The following is a 21,335-nucleotide window of genomic DNA, read 5'->3' as shown; positions in this document are numbered from 1 at the left end:
TCATCATCATCATCTCAGCCATAAGACGTCCACTGCTGAACATAGGCCTCCCCCTTGGACCTCCATACGTGCCGGTTGGAAGCGACCCGCATCCAGCGTCTTCCGGCGACCTTAACAAGATCGTCTGTCCATCTTGTGGGTTGACTGTACCTGCAACCAGTTAATTAAAACTGTTTTTTTTTTATTTATCTAAACCGTTATTCAATAGACGTGCAGTTGGTTAAAGAACTCAAATTGTAAAAGTAGTCTTTTGGTCAAAGCTCTAGTTCGTTGAATGTAGTAAATGTAGCTATAACTAAAAAACCTGAATTAGGTAGATATGTACAGCGAATTGCAAAATTGCATGGAAACAAATTTAATAAAATCATTCATAAAGTGACCATGCAAGATTGTCGCTGACAACTTGACAATGACAAGGTACGAAATGGTACTGATATTCAATTCTTTGACTGTACATCTTCATAATTTTAGTTACTTAAGTACCTACCTAAAACTGGATTACGTTCCTATACTTAAACACGTAAGAATTGAGTTTTAGTAATTCACATGGCCCGATTTTAGGATTATATTAAAACATAATAACATTTATAACGTTAACCCCGATCTGACTAAATTATATTAGATCTCAGACATTTGACTAATTTACTCTGACATGTGTATGAATGCTTGTGACTTTCCGGCGATTTAGGCACATCATTAAAGTTATTTTTAGGCCCAGTTCTTGAAGATTTGATTTGAGATTTGTCTGTGCGCTTTGCTCCTTAAATGTCAAAGACAATGTAATAGAGGTAAATTAGATTGCGTATTTATTTTTGCGCGAGGACTTTGATATTCAGTTTGTATTTCAAATTGTTACCTACGCTTGTATTTTCGTATTTTTTACAGTACATCTGGTGCTCCATTACGACACCCTGTTCTATATAAGCACATTAGGTAACAACGTCGAAAATTTAAAGGGCCATAATTATGTACTGTAAAACGTTGTATGATACACGTGCACGTGCGTGCAGGTAACTCGCAACTAAGGTTGCCATATGGAAGAATTAAATGTCCTGATAAAAATCCTGACATCACTCTAAAAATCCGGACATTTCTTGTAACAGAGATTTGGCGTAGCTTGAACGACGCCCCGGCGGTGCGCTGCTCTCTGCGGTGTACTGTATCGTGGATCTACCTTTCCCTTCGCCCGACCCCGTAGCCCCCTCCCCGCGCGCGACCGACCCGCGCCCGCGCCGCATCGCATTCGTTACGCAGTATATCACGTAAACATTTTTTTTAATAAGGTCATTCCTAAAAATCCGGACACTTGCCAAGTCCGGCCGCAATCCGGACAAAGGGTCAAAAATCCTGACATGTCCGGATAAATCCGGACGTATGGCAACCCTACTCGCAACTCGTGTCGATTTATCACACTCCCTTCGATCGTGTTTTAAAATTCGCCACTCGTTGCGAATTTCCTATTTTTTTTTCGCACTTGTATCGTAAATAACTATTATGTCATCGGCATTTAGATTTCTAGATTTTATGTATTAGGATCTTATGTATCTTATGGATCTTATGTATTACCACGATTCCAGTACCTACAATTTACAAATTTACAATAAAATTCTTGATTGGTAAAATAGTCAAAAGGCTACTCAGTATTGTTGGTAAATCACATGTCAAATGCAACAATGTGGCCGCTATACTCGTAAAGTTGTAACTTATAGCCTATAAAACAGTGCCCTGAACTATAAATGACAACAGGCTGGTAGATTTGATAGAATTTTATTAGCGATCGGGGTATAGTTACAATTATTACTAACGAAAACTATGCCGTAAGGGGCTGAATAAGGCGGTGGAATTTAATGGCTCCTCTACACGATGGGCCAGCGCCGGCCACTCCAAGACTCCAAGGGACGCAGCCATGCGGTAGAATCAGATAGCAATATCACTTGCTCCCTCTAATAAATGCGTCCCTTGGAGTGGCCGGCGCTGGCCCATCGTGTAGAGGAGCCATAATATGGAAGTACTAATACGCAGACGAAGTAGCGGGCAGAAGCTAGTAGGTAATAATAATAACCCTTTTCGGACGGCTCAATAATAAAAAAATCGAGCAAAATATTTTGAAATATAAATATGGGTTAGCTTGGTTGGCTTGGCTCAAAACTTTTGTTCGCGTCCGACGGCCCAATGCTTATTAAAGGGGCCCACTGATTAACAGTCCGCCGGACGGTATCGGCCTGTCAGTTGTTCGGAACTGTCAAAATTTTGTTCTAACTGACAGGCCGATACCGTCCGGCGGACTGTTAATCAGTGGGCCCCTTAAGATGTCACAGCGATACCAAAGAGAATTTGACTAGAGGAATAGAAAGGCCACAGGTATGGCGCCATCGCACGAAAAGATGGCACCATAGCTTTGGCATATCCTCGAATAGATGGCGATACTTTTTGACATTAAGAAACACATATCAGTGAAAAAATAAGGATCAAAGTCAAATGGCGTTCTAAAAGTGTTAATCATTTGGGTCGAAAGATGGCAGTAAAAGTTACATAATTTACTTTGATAATATTCCTCTATTTCAAATTAGCTTTGGCGATACTCTACCGGCCTGTTAGTGTCAAAAGTGACATTTCTTCAACCAAAAACGTCACTTTTGACACTGATCGATCGGTATCGTATCCCTGTGGCATCTTATAAGCATTGTTAGAATTGGGCCGCGAGGTGCTATGGGGAAAATATCCGTTTCGTTTCTATGGTAACACAAATAAAACCTACAATACGTTGCAGTCGCTTTGCGGAATAAATGGAAGGGACCCCTGAAACCGAATATCATGGATCACGTTCCTAGGTTTCTCGATTTAATCTTGGAGGCTGTTTTCCATTGATTTTGTAATGGTTTATGAAATACAACGTAGGTATAGATTCAGAAATATAGTCCCATTTTTTAACCTTTCGACGCCGTGTCAAACACAAAAGCTGTCACTCGGACGCCACGCCCACGCCACCCAAGTGTCAAAACTGAAATTGAACTTTAAGCATATGCACGTACGTCTATGTTGCTCTGTGGTCTGTGACCGATTAATCGGTCTTTGGCTTCGAGCAACACGGAAGGGAGGCGGCATTCGCACTATTTCCCCTCTGCCGAGGTACAAGATTAGCGCGTCAATCTAATCTAACGCGGGTAATAAAACTAGTTGCACTTGGATTTTTCACTAGACCGAGTCCAGACGCGCGCGTGAACACTGCTGCACTAAAATGCTTGTTTGCTCGGTTTTTTGTTATAAAAAGAGGTCGGGGACATCAAATCTACAAAAAGAAAGTGTTACATTTCACATGTAATATTTTTTTTTACATATCATACGTTTAATTACATTCAAACACAATTATTATATTTTAGTCTCATGTAATTGTTGGATTTATCGATTTTGCTCGCTCAGTACAAATTTCGGATCGGTCGAGCGACAAATCCGACTTCTCATCTCTCAGAATACAATAACATACTTCAACGAAAATGTGTTAGTGTGCGTGTTGTGACACTTGTCACACGTCCGTACACAAAAAGAGATCGAGGTTTGCAAGATTTGTCTTTGACGTGTGTCATTTTCTATGTATTTGTGTCGTCATTACAGATTGGATTTTGTATGTAAGTGTGTGAGAAGTGCGACTGTGTGCACCTTTCCCCCCGCGAAAAATGGCAGAAAGATTTGTACGGTGAGATATCGCTTGGGCCCCTCCCTTCCGATGTGTCGGAAGCCGGTGTTGCTCGAAGGTCTTTGGCGTTGAAACTGCGGTGCGGTTGATTGTTATTAAACTAGATCGTTGCATCAGATACATCAGAGCGGCCGAGGTGTTCACAAATATCTGAACACACCTCTTTTCTGAAGGCAATTAGAGTGCGTGTTCAGACATTTATGAGTACCTCGGCCGTTCAGATATTTTGGTGTACCAAAAATGTAATTTTGACGAGCTGTTCATAAGATTCAATAGAGATGGTCTCTAGATGAAATGTTTATTTAATTCATATTTCATTAATGTTTAATTTTGTTTGACATTGGCAGGAGTAATTATTTCTCATCTCTGACCTTACCTTTACCAGGCTAAATATTTCCGAGATGTGTTCTATTTTCGATGAGTAAGACTGACACTCGATTGTCATTTTCAGACATAGAAATCCGCAGGGCAAATTGTGAATTAGACTTTATGTTTGTGCACTTATGGTACTACATAATTACAACAAAATAGTTAAAAATTAGTTTTAATTGCCTAATCGTTTTAAAACAGCCTAAATTTTGTTGTAATTAGTACCATAAGTGCACAAACATAAAGTCTTACTTAATTCACAATTTGCCCCGCGGATTCCTATGTCCATTTTTAAAATGTCTGCCTGGTAAAGGGTTAAAATATTTACTATTGACGAGTGTTTCGTATGATTGAGTGTGTCATGTAATTTTGTAAAGTTTGTGTATCTTGGATGTATTTATACGGATTGTTATCAAATAAATTATGTAGATGAAATTAAATAAATATATTTTTCAAAAACTGCGTTTTATGGGACGTGCCAACAATCTATAGTTATACCAAGTTATACAATAACATTGTGTACGCGTCAGACCGCGGCCAAGGGTCAAGTAAACTAATTTGTTAACACGCAACTCATGAAAGGCATTAACTATAATTATCAATTATAGAGCCGTTTACGTTTATTAGTTCCGAACCCCTGGCTAATAGCTGGAAGCGGTAATTCACAAAAACTTTTGGGTCTATACACCGCGAAATTCAGGAACAATTCGCGTGTTTTCATTGGTAGCAGAACATTGGTTGGTGGGTTTTTTATTTCCCTTTATATAATCAGAGTAGGCGTTGCTTTCGTTGCGTGCCCATAGGGCCAACCAGCGTTGACAGATACTTTAATAAGCTCGTATCTCATAACTTGTGTGTTGCTTTTCATTGCGGGCTGAATTATTTTGTTTGGTTAATATTTTCATTGTATTTCTAAGCAAAATTCATCTCAATATACTTCTTAGGTCCTATATATGTTAACCAACGTTTAAATATTCGCCCGTATTGGATTTACACACTGTGTAACTTAATAACTCCATCCATCATTAGGTGGCAGGTTCACCCGTACCATTGTGGGAACCGTACCGTACCTGTCCAAAACAACTAAACAGACACCGCAATCCACTACCAATACAGCTCTTCCTGAAACAAAGAGCAAACGGCCGCCCGTATCTCTAGCGAGGACAGATTGACTCAAATCAATTACACAAATACAAAAAAATACATGTTCAAGCATGTGTCTGTCCAAGGAAATACTATACTTCACACGCCTCTGGGGTGTTCGATTTTATTTAGATCTAGGTACTGATTCACCCGAAAAATGACTTGCGAGAGAGGCAAGCGATAGGAATGACACAGGAGGGTCGAAACTCAACAGACGGATGTGACATGCGGTATTATTATTAAACTGTGTTTGTTAATTTAAATGTTTAAAACTAAGCGCTAGTGCGCCGCGAGCCTCGACACTATCTCGCGCGTGAGATATACCTACTACCTAGTATACCTATAGTAATTTTTGAGTTATTACGATTTGAAAAGAAAAAAAGTGTTCAAAAAAAAATTCAAGTTTTGTGACGAATGTTTGCATACATTTTGTATGGACCGTCACAAGACTGACACCCAACTTTCGGATGAGAAATTGCGGACGCTTTTTTTTTGTATAAATCAGTAGTCCTCGTGATTCTGTGTCGAATTACTGAAAAGTCGTTACTTTTCCGAAAAAAAGTAACATGGTACACTTTTTTTTTTAAACCCCCGTGTACCTATGTTATTATAAATTAATCTAAGAAAGTAAGAATTAAATAAAAAAAAATAAACACTTACTCGAGCTTGTTGGACAGATTACAGAAAAAAAATTATAAATCTGATCATTAATACATTTTTGTAACTTAGCAATCGAATTGTTTTAATACTCTGCACAACTACGCCTCCTAACTTCTAACTACGGATAATAATTTAAATAATATAATATCAAGGAGGAAAAAACAAACATTAATTATGTGCATAAGAAAAGTAGACATTTGTATCACAAATAAGGTCAAAGCGAATAATTTTATTCAAAACTATTTTACATTGGGGCACGACTTTGCTGACGAGGCCCGAGGCTTAACTTCTTTGGCGGTCGAATGATGAAGGCCAATGTGGTAAAGACCGTCTATAAGGGAAGACTGTCTACACGCCCTTTTGTTCGACTCTTGTTTGTTTGTACGCATAATTCACTTAGAGGTTGGTAGAGCAGAAGAAGTGAAGCTACGAATAGTTAAGTGAGGGAATACGCGAGTCCTTGTCCTATGACGGTCTTCCCTGCAATAAATTTGATATCGGCGGTCTTCCCCACATTTGGCCATAAATCCATACTGCCGCAGTCAGCCAAATATGAACGTCTTAGTCTCGTGTCACCTTCGGCCTTGTCCTCGGCCTTTTGAGACCTGCGCCGTGACCGTACACCGCTGGAAAGAGATTGAAATACAAATCAATTCAAATTTAGGCAGTAAATTGAAGTCAACATTGCAGAAAAAGCATTTACAACCGTCTTGGGATCAGGTGCTAATAATAATAACCGCTTACGCTCATATATGTCATCTGTATTAGGTGGCAGCGGCAAAGGCTCTCGGTTTCTCAACGCTTCGTCTCTTTCAAATATTTTCACTGGAATAATTTTAGCAGTATTAATCCATTTGATTCCTAAATCAAATTAATCTTTAGCCAACTATTTTTGGCGGCAAGTCATGGCGCCCTTAACCTTTAAATGCATGAATTAAAAATTTCAAAATTTGATGTAATTCGACTTGTCATTTTGGATACCTGCATATTGAGCCACGGGTCATCAAATTTACGATGTAGATCTACATCATAATTAGTATCCTTCAAATAGATAATTCAAAACGAATAGCTACTTACTACTAAAGCTCACAGAGTTGTGAGCTGTAGACCTAGCAAATTTCCATGAAACAACCAGTTTGAAAATTTGCCAGTAGCGAAATCGACAAAAAAATCTGTATAACTACCGATCCTGCTCACCAAATTTCACGAGAATCGGTGGAAAAATGCGACCTGTTGTCAGGAACATCCGGACATACGAAAGATTTTGTGCACAAGCTGAAACGGCGACCTTCTCTTTCGCTTAGTCAATTATGAAAGTGAGAGTTTGTTACTATATTTGAATGTTTATCTGATTGCGTCCCCTTTATCACAAAAAGGTTCGAAAAAATTTGACACACATATAGCTTATAACCTAGCAAAATATAATTATAGGGTATGTATTATGCCAATATTCATCCCAGAAAACTTATTGGTAGTCGAAATTTGGTATGAGAATAGTTAATCTTACCTTTTCTCCTATACTTCACAATGACTGTTGCCAAAATAACCACAAGTATTAAGGCCACAATAGCAACAGAACATATTGCTGCCAACAGTGCCAATGACCCAGCGTTACCTTAAAAAAAATAAAAAATGTGTTAATGTGGGTAAAGACCTACATATAAAATTTATTGCATGAAAGGTCGACAAAAAAAACAAAGGGCAAGAAATCTCGTATTTGTATGCTACGTCGCTCAGACACAGAAAGGAAGAGCTTCACTCCTTCTGCAAGAGGAAGTATGTGTACACAGGAGTTAAAAGCAATGAAAAAGCTTGTCGACGATCTTCCCTTATAGACGGTCTTCTCCAAATTGATCTTACTGAAAAACATCCTTTTTACAAATAATACGTACTTCAGTACAGAAGCACCACTTCGGTAGCCTACCGTTAAAGGCTTGCATCTTTTGAGCCTACTCATCATCTTTCTCGCGTTATCCCAGAATTTTTGCCACGGCTCATGGAAGCCTGGGGTCCGCTTGGCAACTAATCCCGAGAATTGGAATCTTTTGAGTTATAGTTGAATTATCGAGAAGATGGAATTGCATTTGTAGTGGTTGTATGCTGATAGTACAAGAGAATAGAAAATTCAAATATAGAATGCCTGTAAACAAACAATACTACTACATATGCAATTCCACGCTCTCGATGATTCAACTATACTAACGTTGGCCTAAAACAACCTTCTTAATGAGTTTTTTGGTACTATGTACCATATTTGATTTACCAGTCGCTTTTGGTGAAGGAAAACATCACGAGGACACCTAATATTATAGTTTACACATTGCGTTGGCAGGCGAGATGACAATTTTGTAGAATTTAGTGCCTGTGATCTTGGAATACCCCACCCCACCCCCAGGCTCCCTTAGTGAACTTACTTAATACACGACGACCTTCAAAAGTAGCTTCAACAGTCCTGTTAAGTGCCAGGCTGATTCTCTTGCTAATTACTCTTTCTGAAAGTTTGCCTTCAAGATAGTACCGCGCGACGCAGTACAGCCCCGTGTCTCTGTCGGACTCGGAGAGAGTTTTGTTTAAAGTCCAGTAGTATATTGTGTCAGAGGTGGTGTTGGGAAGCGAAACCGTCTTGAGAAGCACACGTTCAGTTCCTAGAAAACAAGTAGGTGGTTTGAATTTGAATCGGGATATAATAGGCCGTAAAGTAGTATTGGAGTAAGTTACCCATGGATGTTTCGTCCCCCAGACAACAGTACTGGAGGCCAATTCGTACGTACACTTTGAGATCAAAATGATATCTAAATGATGTCGCGTGTGCATTTCGCTCGTATTGGCCGTATATGTATGATTACTGTGACGTGTAGAAAATGACATGATTAAGATATCATGTCAAATCGTCGGCCTAAATCGCATACCTCGTAACTCCATTTTTTTTGAAAATCATGTTTTGACACTTTTAGATAGTACTATTCTGAACGCATCTAACGGCAAAACTCTTAAATAGGTACCAAAAAGAAACCGTTTACGTTTAATAAGCAAAATAGAAAACCTCGCAACTCCCGACTGCCATTTTGTAAAAGGAATAACTCGTATCTCCCCCCCGCCACTCCCTTCAGTACAGTCTGCGATGGCGTTGTGACTGCTCGTCAGTTTTGCCTAAAGAGGCTTTTCTGTTTAAAGTTTAATAAAATAATATATTTTTTGATCCAGAATTGCCTTGTTCAGATCAAAAGATTATCCTCTATTTTCAAGGATTTTTATAGCAAAACTCTTAACTCCCGATTAACTTTCGAAAATTTTCAAGAAAAACTCGTAACTCCAAATTTTCCAGGTTCAGGTGATTTAAACAAAAATTGGTTTTAACAATCTGACGGCTAAATTTAACTTAACATTATGTAAAAAAAAACTAAGCAAGTCTTCATGCAAAATTTTTGGTAATTAAGTTTTTTGCGCCTCCTGTAAAATTTGGTCAGATTGAGTTAAGAGGTTTGGGATTTAGGCCGACGAAATGTAACATACACCTTACAATCCTAGGACGGATGAGTTAAATGGAACTGAGAAAGTGCTAATATAAAATCTTAAATGCCGGCAACGCACTTACAAATCCTCTGGTGTTGCTGGTGGCCATAGATGACGGTAATTGCTCGTAATAGATTCATTTGCTTATTGCTTCCTATATCACAAAAACCGGCCAAGTGCGAGTCAGACTCGCGCACGAAGGGTTCCGTACCATTACGCAATAAAACGGCAAATAAATCACGTTTATTGTATGGGAGCCCCACTTAAATATTTATTTTATTCTGTTTTTAGTATTTCTTGTTATTAGCGGCAACAGAAATACATCATCTGTGAAAATTTCAACTGTCTAGCTATCACGGATCATGAGATACAGCCTGGTGACAGACAGACAGACAGTGGAGTCTTAGTAATACGGTCCCGTTTATACCCTTTGGGTTCGGAACCCTAAAAAAAAGGAAGAGAATGTACCTTTCATCTGATGCCAAGACAGGAGGGCTAGTCGCTCCCTAGACACTGTACATGTAAACATTGCAGAAGCCGCACCGGTGTCTTTGAAAACGCTGGGAGATATCTTTGGTGACTCTAGCCATGGTTCTACTGTAAAATAGTTATTTGTTTTACTAGCGAGCAAAGTTGTTGTTTAAACGCTCGTGCTAATATTGATACCCGAGGAAGCGAAAGATTCCAAAATTGCCACGAGCGTAGCGAGTGGTTCGGAAAATGGAATCTTGAGCGTTGCAAGGGTTTCAAAGCACGAGGGTTAAACAAAATTTCCCCCCGAGTGAAACACAAAATTTTCACCACACCAACCCGATGCAAATATTAAATGTAAAATATCAAACCAAATCAAATCCAAATGAATGTTATTAAATATTTATCATCCAAAATCATCATTTAAAAGTCAATTCTACCAGCAAACATAAGAAAACAACTAAAAATTTGCATTTGATTACTTTGCCTCACATGTGAATAAAATGCAACTTTGCTATCAGTTTTTGAAGTGCAAAGTAAGTGGTGTGGTGAAAACAAATACATCACATAAAGTCCGGGCTGGCCGAGTAGGTGAACCTGCCTATGAAGCCGATGGTCCCGGGTTCGTAACCCGGTAAGGGCATTTATTTGTGTGATGAACAATGATATTCGTTCCTGGGTCATGGGTGTTTTCTAGGTATTAAAGTATGTATTTATCTAATTTATCTACTCCTATATACGGATGTATATCGTCGCCTAGTAATCATAGATGTGCTTAGTTGTGCCCTTACAAACAAATTTCAATGGGGGGGGGGGGGGGGGGTCACCTCTCTCTCTGCAGCTGACTGTATGTGATAGCTAGGACGAAACAAGAGCTGAGTTTTAAATATTTTAGGTAAATATACCCGTCTCGCTAACGGAAGCGGCACCTAAAAGTAGTGCGATAAGGACAAGGCGAAAAATCCTGCGTAAAAATCTCAAAAATCGAGGTTTCGTACTCCTCTGTTTCCTCCTCCAAAACTTAACCAATCGTAACCAAATTTGGAAATCTAAATGATTATGAAATTATCTGTGTCGGACCGTTTTGCTTTTTTGGCTAATTGATATCAGTTTTGAATGCCACGCCTCTCATTGCGGCATAGTTAATTAGGCCATTTTGGCCATTTTTGAAGGGCTCTAGCGCCTTAAAACCAAAAATATCAAAAAAAGCAAAACGGTCCGACACAGATATTGACAATATTAATCTGTGTTGAAAAAATCATTGCTCTAGCTTCAAAAACCACGGAGGAAAACGAGGAGTACGTTTGTATGGAGAAATGACCACTCCCGTTGGCTCTTAAACATGTGTTGTAGGTCTTATTTATGTATCTATCAGTGGCGGAGCGTCCATAGAACTCGAGACCCATCAGCTTGTCTGATATTCAGGCTCTTGGGCCATTTCCTTTAAACTTATGAAGAAAAGGAAGGGCAACTTAGCTACGGCACGCCTACGAACAATCTAGACGCGCCTCCACTGGTATCTATGTTATCTAGGTAGGGTGTAGGTTTTTACATATTAGCATGTACAAACAGCTACACCCTTAACTGTCCATCGGTGGATCTTATGCCTTTTATAATAAGGTTTAACGAACTGTCAGTTAACAGAATGAGCGATGGTACTTGTACTTACAGTGTTTCCCTTTACGTGGGTTGTCCTCGCGCGTTGGTGATACGTACTGGAGTTTTACCGTAGACCTATTTGGGCTAAAGCTTAAACCATCAAAACCTAAGTAGGTCGCGTCGCAAACTATCTCCGTCTGGTTTTTGTGGAGCGTGAATGTTCTTGATACTTTTCCTGTAGAATTTGCTTTGACAGTCACTGGGGAAAATACAGTTAAGTACATATAATATATTTATAGGTAAATCAGTCATATTCAAAATTCGATCGGCTGTTATTTTAGTAAGTAAATAGTAGTAGTAGCAAAATACTTAATTACACAAAAAACTATATAACATAGAGAGAAAACAATGAATGTACTAGTATACAAAGGCGAGATATTCTTTTTAAGGGATCTCTTCCAGCTAACTTTAACATTGTAATGTTATCCCTAAAATTCTACAGGACAGGATAAACTGAATATGATACTAAAACAAATGTGTAGTACCCATTCTACTGTGTCCACTTCCATGTAAATAAAAATTTAGGATATAGTTTTTTTCCGCTAAGCATTCAGTGCAGTTTAAAACGCAGTCCATAGAAACCTTCTCATTGTCGCTAAAGCGATATGACCCTCTATCTGGCATCGTGTATGTCCTATCATTTGTTCTTCGGATGATACTGAGTTTTTGAGCTGCAAATAAAATAATATATCGCACAATTACCATCAGGAATTTAATATTACATTGTGCAGCGAGGAGGAAGAGACAGTAAAACACCTAATGTGTGAATGTCACGCTCTCGCCAGACAAAGAATGGAGGACTTTGGAGCAGGATATCTGGAACCAAAGGACTTTAAAAAGCTACCCATGAGGTCCGTCATCCGGCGCATTTCGATGGTGGGAAAAGATCTTGAGTAGTTGACGGATCTTTCCTAGAGGGTAATTGCACAAAAGATCCCTATGGGTCGAAGTGTATGCGCAAGGGCCCCCGAAAACCATAGGATAAGATTGTGCAGCGAGGGGAGTAAGTGAAATTATTGAAAACGAGGTCTTTACTGGTTCGACAGTTTCAGGCTGGAGTAAATTAAAGAGGCGAGTTTGCAATATTCTTACCCCCGGAGTTACACACAATGTTTTTTATTACACTTGCGAAAGCGACATTAAGGATGACTCACGCTAGACCGGGCCGGGCCCGGACCGAGGCGTCCGACATGTAATTTTCTATGAGGGCTTTCCATAGAAAACGAAGCGCCGGAAGCTGCGGCCCGCCCCGGCCCGGTCTAGAGTGAGTCATCCTTCATTCTTAACTACCTACGGTGACATTTAAAATAGTCGTCGGTACTTTGCTCTTAAATTTGCTCCTAAATCCGAAATTGAATTTAAAATTAAGTATTTTATTTTTGTAACATTAATCAGGTTGTCATATAGTTTTCATGTGGGGAGCGAAGTAGGCACTTTTTACTGTACTAAGTACTAACTGTTTACTCTATTTTTGTGAATATCTATATTATTTTTGTAAAGAAAACGTAATTTTATTATAACATGACTTTATTGACTGACGTGTTTATATTTCATCAACTAAACCAAAGAGTACATTTGACAAGTAACTTCAAAGAGACTGAACATACCGCCCACCAAAATACTTATTTTATACTTAAATAGCTTTGACTTACAGTAAAAAAAAAAAAAAACATTAACATAAATAGCAATTAACTCTTGTCACAAACCCTAATGAAATGAAATATTCAACTTAATATACATTTCATGTAAAATAACAACATAACATTTGTAACTGATCAATATTGGTCATGAAATACAAATAAAGTACCTAGCTTAGAAGAAACAATTCAATCAGCTTATTGCGATAACAATAAATCCTCTTTATGATATTGCAAAGTTAACCACCCACCATGATGCGGTCTATGTCATTTTACTTGGCAATAAAATTAATTTGGATAAAGGTCTTTTAATGACATTATCACCCTTACACTGAAGGGTAACAACTCGGACTAAACTGTCCGCCCCCGGATGTAGCTCCTTAATTTTACCCAATAGCCATTTGGCTGGAGGCATATCATCTTCTTTGACAATAACAATATCTCCAATACAGGGAGACTTCACAGTGTCGTGCCACTTATATCGTTGTTGTAAAGTGTTAAGATACTCCACTCTCCACCTACGCCAGAAATCTTGCATTCTATTTTGTATGAACTGCCATCTAGTAAGCAAATTCACATTTCTTTCTTCATAGTTTATCCCAGGTACGTTGATTAACGGTTCGCCAATTAGAAAATGACCCGGTGTTAGTGGATTTAATGTTGCTAATGTTTCGTCCATTTTACACAAAGGTCGAGAATTTAAACACGCTTCGATTTGAGCAAATAATGTTGATATTTCTTCATATGTCGTTTTTGTAGTACTGCTTACTCTATTGAGGTGTTTTTTCATCGATCTCACACCAGCTTCCCACAAACCACCAAAATTTGGTGCTCTTGGTGGAATAAAGTGCCAGGTAGTTCCATCGTTAGCTAGCAGTTCTGCTATTTCACTTGCTATATTTGTTTTACCTTTGGAAAACATGTCCTTTAATTCTTTGGCTGCTCCTGTAAAATTTGTACCATTATCGCTCCAAAGGTGAGCACAGTGACCTCTCCTGGCAACAAACCTTCTAAATGCTGCGATAAATCCTTGTGCTGTAAGATCTGTAACCGCTTCTAAATGAATAGCTCGCGTAGACATGCAAACGAATAAGCAGATATAACCTTTCGTAGTCTTATAACCTCTCCCTTTCGAAGTCTTCAACTGTACAGGTCCAGCGTAGTCGACACCACTATTCAAGAAGGCGCGATGAGATGTAACCCTTGAAGCAGGAAGCTGACCCATTAATTGTTGTTGTGTTCTTGCTTTGTCTATAATACAGATTTTGCAATTTCTTGTAACTTGTCTTACAGCTGATTTCAAGCTTACTATCCAGTACTTGCTGCGCAGGTATGTCATCATCTGCTGTATGTCACCATGTAATGTTTTTATGTGAGCTTCATTTACTAATAATCTTGTTATGTGTTGTTTACAAGGAATAATTATAGGGTGCTTCTCGTCTTCTGATATTTGTGCATTATTAAGCCGCCCTCCAACTCGTAATAAGTTATTTTCATCTAAGTAAGGTCCGAGACTAATTAAGGAGCTCTTGTTCTTTATTTTACCGTTTTCTTTTAGATCTTCTATTTCTTGATCATAGACCAGGCATTGATAATATTGGATGCATCTGTTTTCGATAGTATTGAGTTCCGCGGCTGTCAAAAACCGTTCTCTAGTTGAGCTATGAGTATGATCTAGAAATCTAAAACACCATGCTAAGACTCTCTTCAATTTGGACATAGATGAGAATCTTTCCCAAACTGGGTTGTCATCCAATTTTACATGAAACGTCTTTCTCATCTCGAGGTCAGTACTTGGTATTTTGGTTCTTTCAAAATCTACATTCTCTGATCTAAGCCATTTAGGTCCCGTCCACCATATATCACTGTCCGCCATGTCTCTTGAACTTACACCCCTTGAAGCGAGATCCGCTGGGTTGTCTGCTGACGGAACATGTCTCCATTTGTCTTGGTCAATAAGTTGTATAATGTCGGATACTCTATTACCGACAAATAACTGCCATCGACTTGGTTGAGACTGTAGCCAAGACAACACTACCATTGAATCTGTCCAAGCATATACATTGTCCATCGAAACCTGTAATAAATCTGCCATTTCTCTTAGAAGTTTCGCTGTCAATACCGCAGCACATAACTCTAATCTTGGTATAGTCAATTGTTTCAAAGGTGTTACTTTTGTTTTTGCTGCAAGCATACTAATGTGTATAATATCATTTTCATCTGTCACTCGAAGGTAGACTACACCTGCATATGCAACTGATGATGCATCCGCAAAACCATGAAGTTGAATATCCTTGCTACGAGAAGTTATCTTGATCCAACGTGGTATCTGTATTGATTGAAGTTCACTTAACTCTTCTCGGTAATTTCGCCACTCCTCGACAACTTCGGGTGGCAGTTCATCATCCCAGCTCAGATTATACAGCCATAATCGTTGTATCATCACCTTGGCTGTTATTATTACAGGAGCTAACCATCCGAATGGGTCGAACAGACTTGCGACTTCTGATATTATCTGTCTCTTCGTTGTCGGGATTCTAGAATTTGGTAAGTTTACTGTAATTTTGAATACATCCTCTTTTCTATCCCACGTAAGTCCCAATATCTTTATAACCTTGTCTAATTTAATTTCAATTTTGTTCTCAGGTTCTTTACATGTTCTCCCGTTTCGGAGAAACTCGAGCAGCTCTTCAGAGTTACTTGACCATTTCTGCATTTCAAACCCGCCTGCCTTTAACAGACAATTAATATCTTGGCACAGTTTCTTAATTTCAGACTTATCTTCATGTCCGGTCATTAAATCGTCCATGTAGAAACTGTTTTTTACTATCGATGCCGCACGTGGGTAAGTGTGTGCTTCATCATCGGCCAATTGATTGAGTGTCCGAACAGCTAGATAAGGTGCAGCAGCAGTTCCGAATGTAACAGTAAGTAATTTGTAGCTCTCTATTTTTTCAGAAGGTGTATCTCTCCAAACAATCCGCTGTAAGTCTGTGTGTTCGTCTGTCATCCACACCTGTCGGTACATCTTAACAATGTCTCCAATCACACAGATTCTATGAGCTCTCCAGCGAATTACTAGACTTCGTAAGCCCGGTTGCAGTGTGGGCCCTATCATCATAGCGCTGTTTAACGAGATGCCACGAGAGCCTTTCGCTGAAGCGTCAAAAACCACACGAACCTTCGTAGTGTCTCTAGTTTCCTTGACAACAGCATGATGAGGAAGGTACACTGCTGCAGCATCGTCTTCCACTTTAGTTCTCTTCATGTGCCCTAATTCCAGGTATTCATGTATGACCTTTGCGTATTCTTTCTTCAAATTATCATTTTTCTCAAACTTCCTTTCCAGCTGTTTGAATCTCAAGGTTGCTTGCTGTTTGGTCTCTCCACATGATTTCACCGTATCCTCCACACTTTCTTTCAACGGTAAGTGCACTATATATCTTCCAGTGTCATCTCTCGTTGTAGTTGTTTTGTAAATTTCTTCGCATAATTCTTCTTCCTTTGACCATCCCTTCATGTTTGTATAACCTTGTGTTTCAACCTCCCAAAATTTCTTCAAAAGATTGTTGTCTTCTTCTACTTGACGGATAACATGAAAGCTCGCATGTTTGCTAGGTCTGGAAGAAGTTGTATTAGTGTCACCTGTCACAATCCAACCTAGGCGTGTATATTGTGCTACTAAATAGCCCGGTCCCTTCATAAGCCCAGATTCAAGAATTTTGCCATAAACATCTGCACCAAGAAGAATATCAACTCTACCCGGAATATTAAAGGTAGGGTCAGCTAACTTTAACTTTGCATCATCAAGTTGAGGCCACGGTTCACAATTTACTTCCCTAGCTGGTAAACTACGAGTTATAGATTTAAGTACATATGCATTTACCTTGACGACGAAATCGGGCTCATACCTCGACGAGATTTGTAGTTCCACCTTGTTTTTTATGCACACGCTACCTTCTTCAATTCCTGAGACTACTCCGCTAATTGTTGTTTTCTTCAAGTTTAACATCTCGACGACTCGAGCTGCGACGAAGGATATTTCGGATCCTGGGTCAATGAACGCTCGACACATTTGCGGCTGTCCACACTTCGATGCTACATCTACTAACGCTGTAGCTAACATAATGTTTTTCTCAGTTGCGTCTTCATTTGGTCTAACGTGTGCAACTACCTTTGAGTCATCTAAGGTCGTGTCAACTTTATTGTTTTCTTGCATTTCTTCTGTCGGTTTTGAATCTCGATGCAGTAAAGAATGATGACGTCTCTTGCACACTTGGCATGACGACTTCTGTCTACATCGCCACACTGCATGATTGGGTATGAGGCAGTTAAAGCAGAGATTGTTTTCTCGAACAAAGTTGTATCTGTCATCTAATGGTTGCTTTGCAAATTGTTTACAATTGAAAATGTAGTGGTCTTCTTTACAAAATGCACATTGTATCTCTAAACAAGCATCGCTGGCTGTGATATGAAACGTCCTTGGAGCGGCTGGTTTCCAACTCTTGTTATCTGGTTCTACCATTTCTAAAGTTCTAAACCGAGTTTCCAGGAACGACTTCAATCTTTCGAAAGTTGGAAACACTGATGAATCTTCGCCATTTATCAACTCTTCCCAATGTTTATGGCTATCAGGGTCCAATTTTGAAACGATGATGTAAATTACAATGGCATCCCATTGAGTTATTGGTAAACCGAGATTTTTGAGAGAATTCAGACATTCTACAGACGTATCGAGCAGTTGTTTCAAAGCAGTGGCTGATTCTTTGACAATTGTCCTCTGGCCAAAAAACCTTTTAAAATGGCAATTTGCGATGTACCTTTTGTTATCGTACCTTTTCTTCAAAATACTCCATGCTTGTTGGTAATTTTCGGCGGTAATCGAAAATTGTCTTAATAGGTATTCTGCGTCACCTTTCAGGTTAACTTTCAGGTAGTGCATGCGTTGCACATCATCTAGCGAGTTATTTTTATGAATTAAGGTGTTAAATAAATCGTGGAAAGATTGCCACTCCGTGTACTCACCGCTGAATGTCGGTATAGTGATTCGGGGTAATTTTATCTCACTGTTTGACGTTTGAATGCCTGAACTATTTTCTATATTGTCCTTTATTTCGGCATTAAATTTCTGCAAAACTGTCTTTAACTCACCCTTATACGTGTAATAACGTTCTTCAAAGGTATCATATAAATCTTCCGTAAAATATGATAATTTGCATTTGTCTTCCTTTGAAACGCCGGTAATCAATCTTTGATGGATGGTTTTGAATTCTTTGTAGTTATTTTCCAATGTTTCTAAACGTCCTTGTACGTATCCTAAAGTAATTCTTTCTTTTGGTGATTTTTTGAAATTCACGTGTGCCTTTTCTGTTATTTCTAAGTTGTCTTGTTGAAGTGCTATAAGACTTATAAGTTTCTCGGCTGTCGACATGTTCGTTGTGAATTTCGAAAAATTTGTCTAAAATACGTAAATATATTTTGCACAATTTTTTACACAACTTCACTGTTTCTCTTTATTTTAATTATCCGGTTCGAAGGACCATGTTTACTCTATTTTTGTGAATATCTATATTATTTTTGTAAAGAAAACGTAATTTTATTATAACATGACTTTATTGACTGACGTGTTTATATTTCATCAACTAAACCAAAGAGTACATTTGACAAGTAACTTCAAAGAGACTGAACACTAACCAAAGAGAATAGATAGTATAGAGGGGTCCTGTCATAGTAAATTTTGTAGTCACAGTAAATTTACTGCCATCTATCGACACACGACCAAAACTCAAAATGAAAACGTATAAAACTATCAAAAAATTAATATATATAGATAAATGATTTTATTATTTTTATATCATTTTGACCCATGTTCATTCACTGATACCTATGTGTTAAAATTGTTAAATATGAAACGGTGTCGTCACGCCATCTAGCCGAGGATAGGCCAAAGGTGTATGCGCCATCTGTCCGAGAATGACTTTTTCTTGACTTCCGAGGCACAGTTTTTCCTTAGACTTTATTCATCTTATACGGAGTTACATATGTCTTTGGTACTAACTGATTTCCTTACATAAGAAAAGAGTATTGTGTCGCTTAACTTCAAACTCGGGTAAATCCATTCGACCCTTTCAGCAAATATCTACCCTATTACCTTTTCTTAATACCATAATCGTATAATCTGACAGATGGATTTACCCGAGTTTGAAGTTAAGCGACTCATTTGTAAATTTACTTACTTATAGCCTCTTTCGAGCTCATCACAGACAATAATAACAAAAATAATAAGCTCATAATTGCTAAATTACAACTACACAGTATTAACGTTATGAACGACACCGCTAAACTGCAGGTAAGTTTGGTTATTGTTTAGTAAGGAAACACTATAATTTATTAGTAATCAGTAATCACGTAAGGAAAACATGCAACATAATAGCAAAGTAAAATAAACTTATGTCGGTTTGCCTGTTATAAAGGCCAATTTATTTATATTCTCTTGTAGTTTATTTTTAAACTTAGTTTTTAATTTTAGTTTCTCATTTTTATTTTAAGGCGTTTTATTGTTTGTTGTATACTACTTGTCGTCTAGTAATAAAGGCCAATTTATTTATTCAAAAAATCTGAAATAAAATATTTATTTGCAAAGTCTCAGGTAATGCGGTGCCTATAATGTACGAAAAAAACTTACAATGTTATACTTAACAACTTCTTTTTTACAATAGAAGTATTATTTATATTTAGTTACGGAGTCGCAGCCCTCTCGGAGTGACTTACTAATAACATACTGAGATAATAACACGATCTTCCAATTACCAATAAGAGTATTACGATGTATTGAACTCATGTGTAGACTGGGAGTAATAACATTTTCTCGGTCTTAATGAGATAAAATTTCATAACGAAATTCGATTTCGATTTTGTAGAGATTATTATACAACTTATGGGCCCGCAGCTCCGCTCGCGTAAATGAAATAAAGAGTTTGTCTTACATTATTATGTATTCAACCCTGCCAGGGTTTATAACTGTGATAGGAATTTCTTAATTGTAACCGTTATTTGGATAACTTAATTCGCAAGTTTCTCAAAAAATGACGATTTGATAAAAGGCTAGATTGATTTTTTCATCTACGTAGGTATTTATTTAAAACTTGTTTAAACATATATATTTTTTTTAAGCCTAGTTGCAAAAACGTTCATTAGATTAATTTCCGCCTTAAGACGAATATGGACGACCACCGCCCATAAATCGCCTTTTAATACAAACGTAGGTAGGTACTCCCCATTTCCCTTTCTGGATATTAACATTACTTACTACTGCTACGGAGACGCAGCGACCCAAAGTGAGTCCTGGCCTCCGACACCAGATCATGCCATGTTTCTCGGTCTTGCGATAGCTCTCGCCAGTCGCCATGGCTGAGGTTGAGCAGGTCTTGAGCAACTACGTCGTTTCAGTGGTACCTAGGACGCCAATCGGGCGGGTCCCGTTTCGTTGTCCTAAGTTCACTTTCTTCACGGCACGATCCTCTCCCATTCTCTCTAAGTGTCTGAAGCTTAGCTGCTTTGGTCTCTCAATATTTCGCCACTATACCTATCGTAACACATCCTTATTTTTCTGGCATCAAAGTTATATTACGATATTTGGCTGAGTGCTGACTGTACATTTGCTTATTTTCATCAGGTCGCTCAAAAATATCTGAACATGCACATTATCTTATCTACCTACATTATAATTCATATTGTTCAGATATTTGTGAATACCTCTCGGTCGCTCCGATATATCTGATGGTGACTTTTCAGCAAGAAGAAAAAATCCTACCTGGTCGAGTCGTATCGTATTACGCGAGAAAACAGTTCCCGAATTGATTATATCTCTAAAGACATTAATAATATCATAATATTAATTTGATTGATAAGTCACATATGGCATAAGTTACTCGTATGGGCATAGACTTAGGTTGAGGTTGACAGCACTTTTTATTTTACTTCGTGTAAAAAAACGCCGAAATAACTGCATACCAACATGACAAACATAATTTAGTTATGTTAGTTACTTTAACTTACGAATAATTTGGTCTAGTCTGTAGCACCACCGAAACGAAACCAACCGAGAGTTGCCGAGAAATGGCCGATCGTCATAAAATAAAGATTGTTATGAAAATTTCTTTTGCTTATTGTAAATTAAGTACGCAGCG

General features: G+C 38.3%; 1 protein-coding gene and 2 long non-coding RNA genes across 3 annotated transcripts in view; 2 read left to right on the top strand and 1 right to left on the bottom strand.

The window, feature by feature from the left end:
• LOC134793860 (uncharacterized) overlaps positions 1-21,335 on the top strand; it is a 355,027-nt gene that overhangs the window by 324,599 nt on the left and 9,093 nt on the right. The gene's annotated exons all lie outside the window — the stretch shown is intronic.
• LOC134794051 (uncharacterized) lies at positions 2,311-4,522 on the top strand. The gene is made up of 2 exons (XR_010144626.1): positions 2,311-3,068; positions 3,753-4,522. It is a non-coding gene; the product is annotated as an uncharacterized LOC134794051 (long non-coding RNA).
• LOC134793836 (uncharacterized) lies at positions 6,366-19,457 on the bottom strand. The gene is made up of 8 exons (XM_063765555.1): positions 19,383-19,457; positions 11,995-12,180; positions 11,520-11,708; positions 9,848-9,976; positions 8,281-8,511; positions 7,374-7,481; positions 6,611-6,691; positions 6,366-6,492 (listed from the first exon to the last, which is right to left on the bottom strand). The coding sequence occupies exons 1-8, from the start codon at positions 19,435-19,437 to the stop codon at positions 6,428-6,430; spliced, it is 1,044 nt and encodes a 347-aa protein (XP_063621625.1). The 5' UTR covers positions 19,438-19,457; the 3' UTR covers positions 6,366-6,427.

This window comes from Cydia splendana, chromosome 9 (assembly GCF_910591565.1).
Source record: "Cydia splendana chromosome 9, ilCydSple1.2, whole genome shotgun sequence".
Classification (NCBI taxonomy): domain Eukaryota; kingdom Metazoa; phylum Arthropoda; class Insecta; order Lepidoptera; family Tortricidae; genus Cydia; species Cydia splendana.
This window is presented reverse-complemented; position numbering and strand designations above follow the sequence as displayed.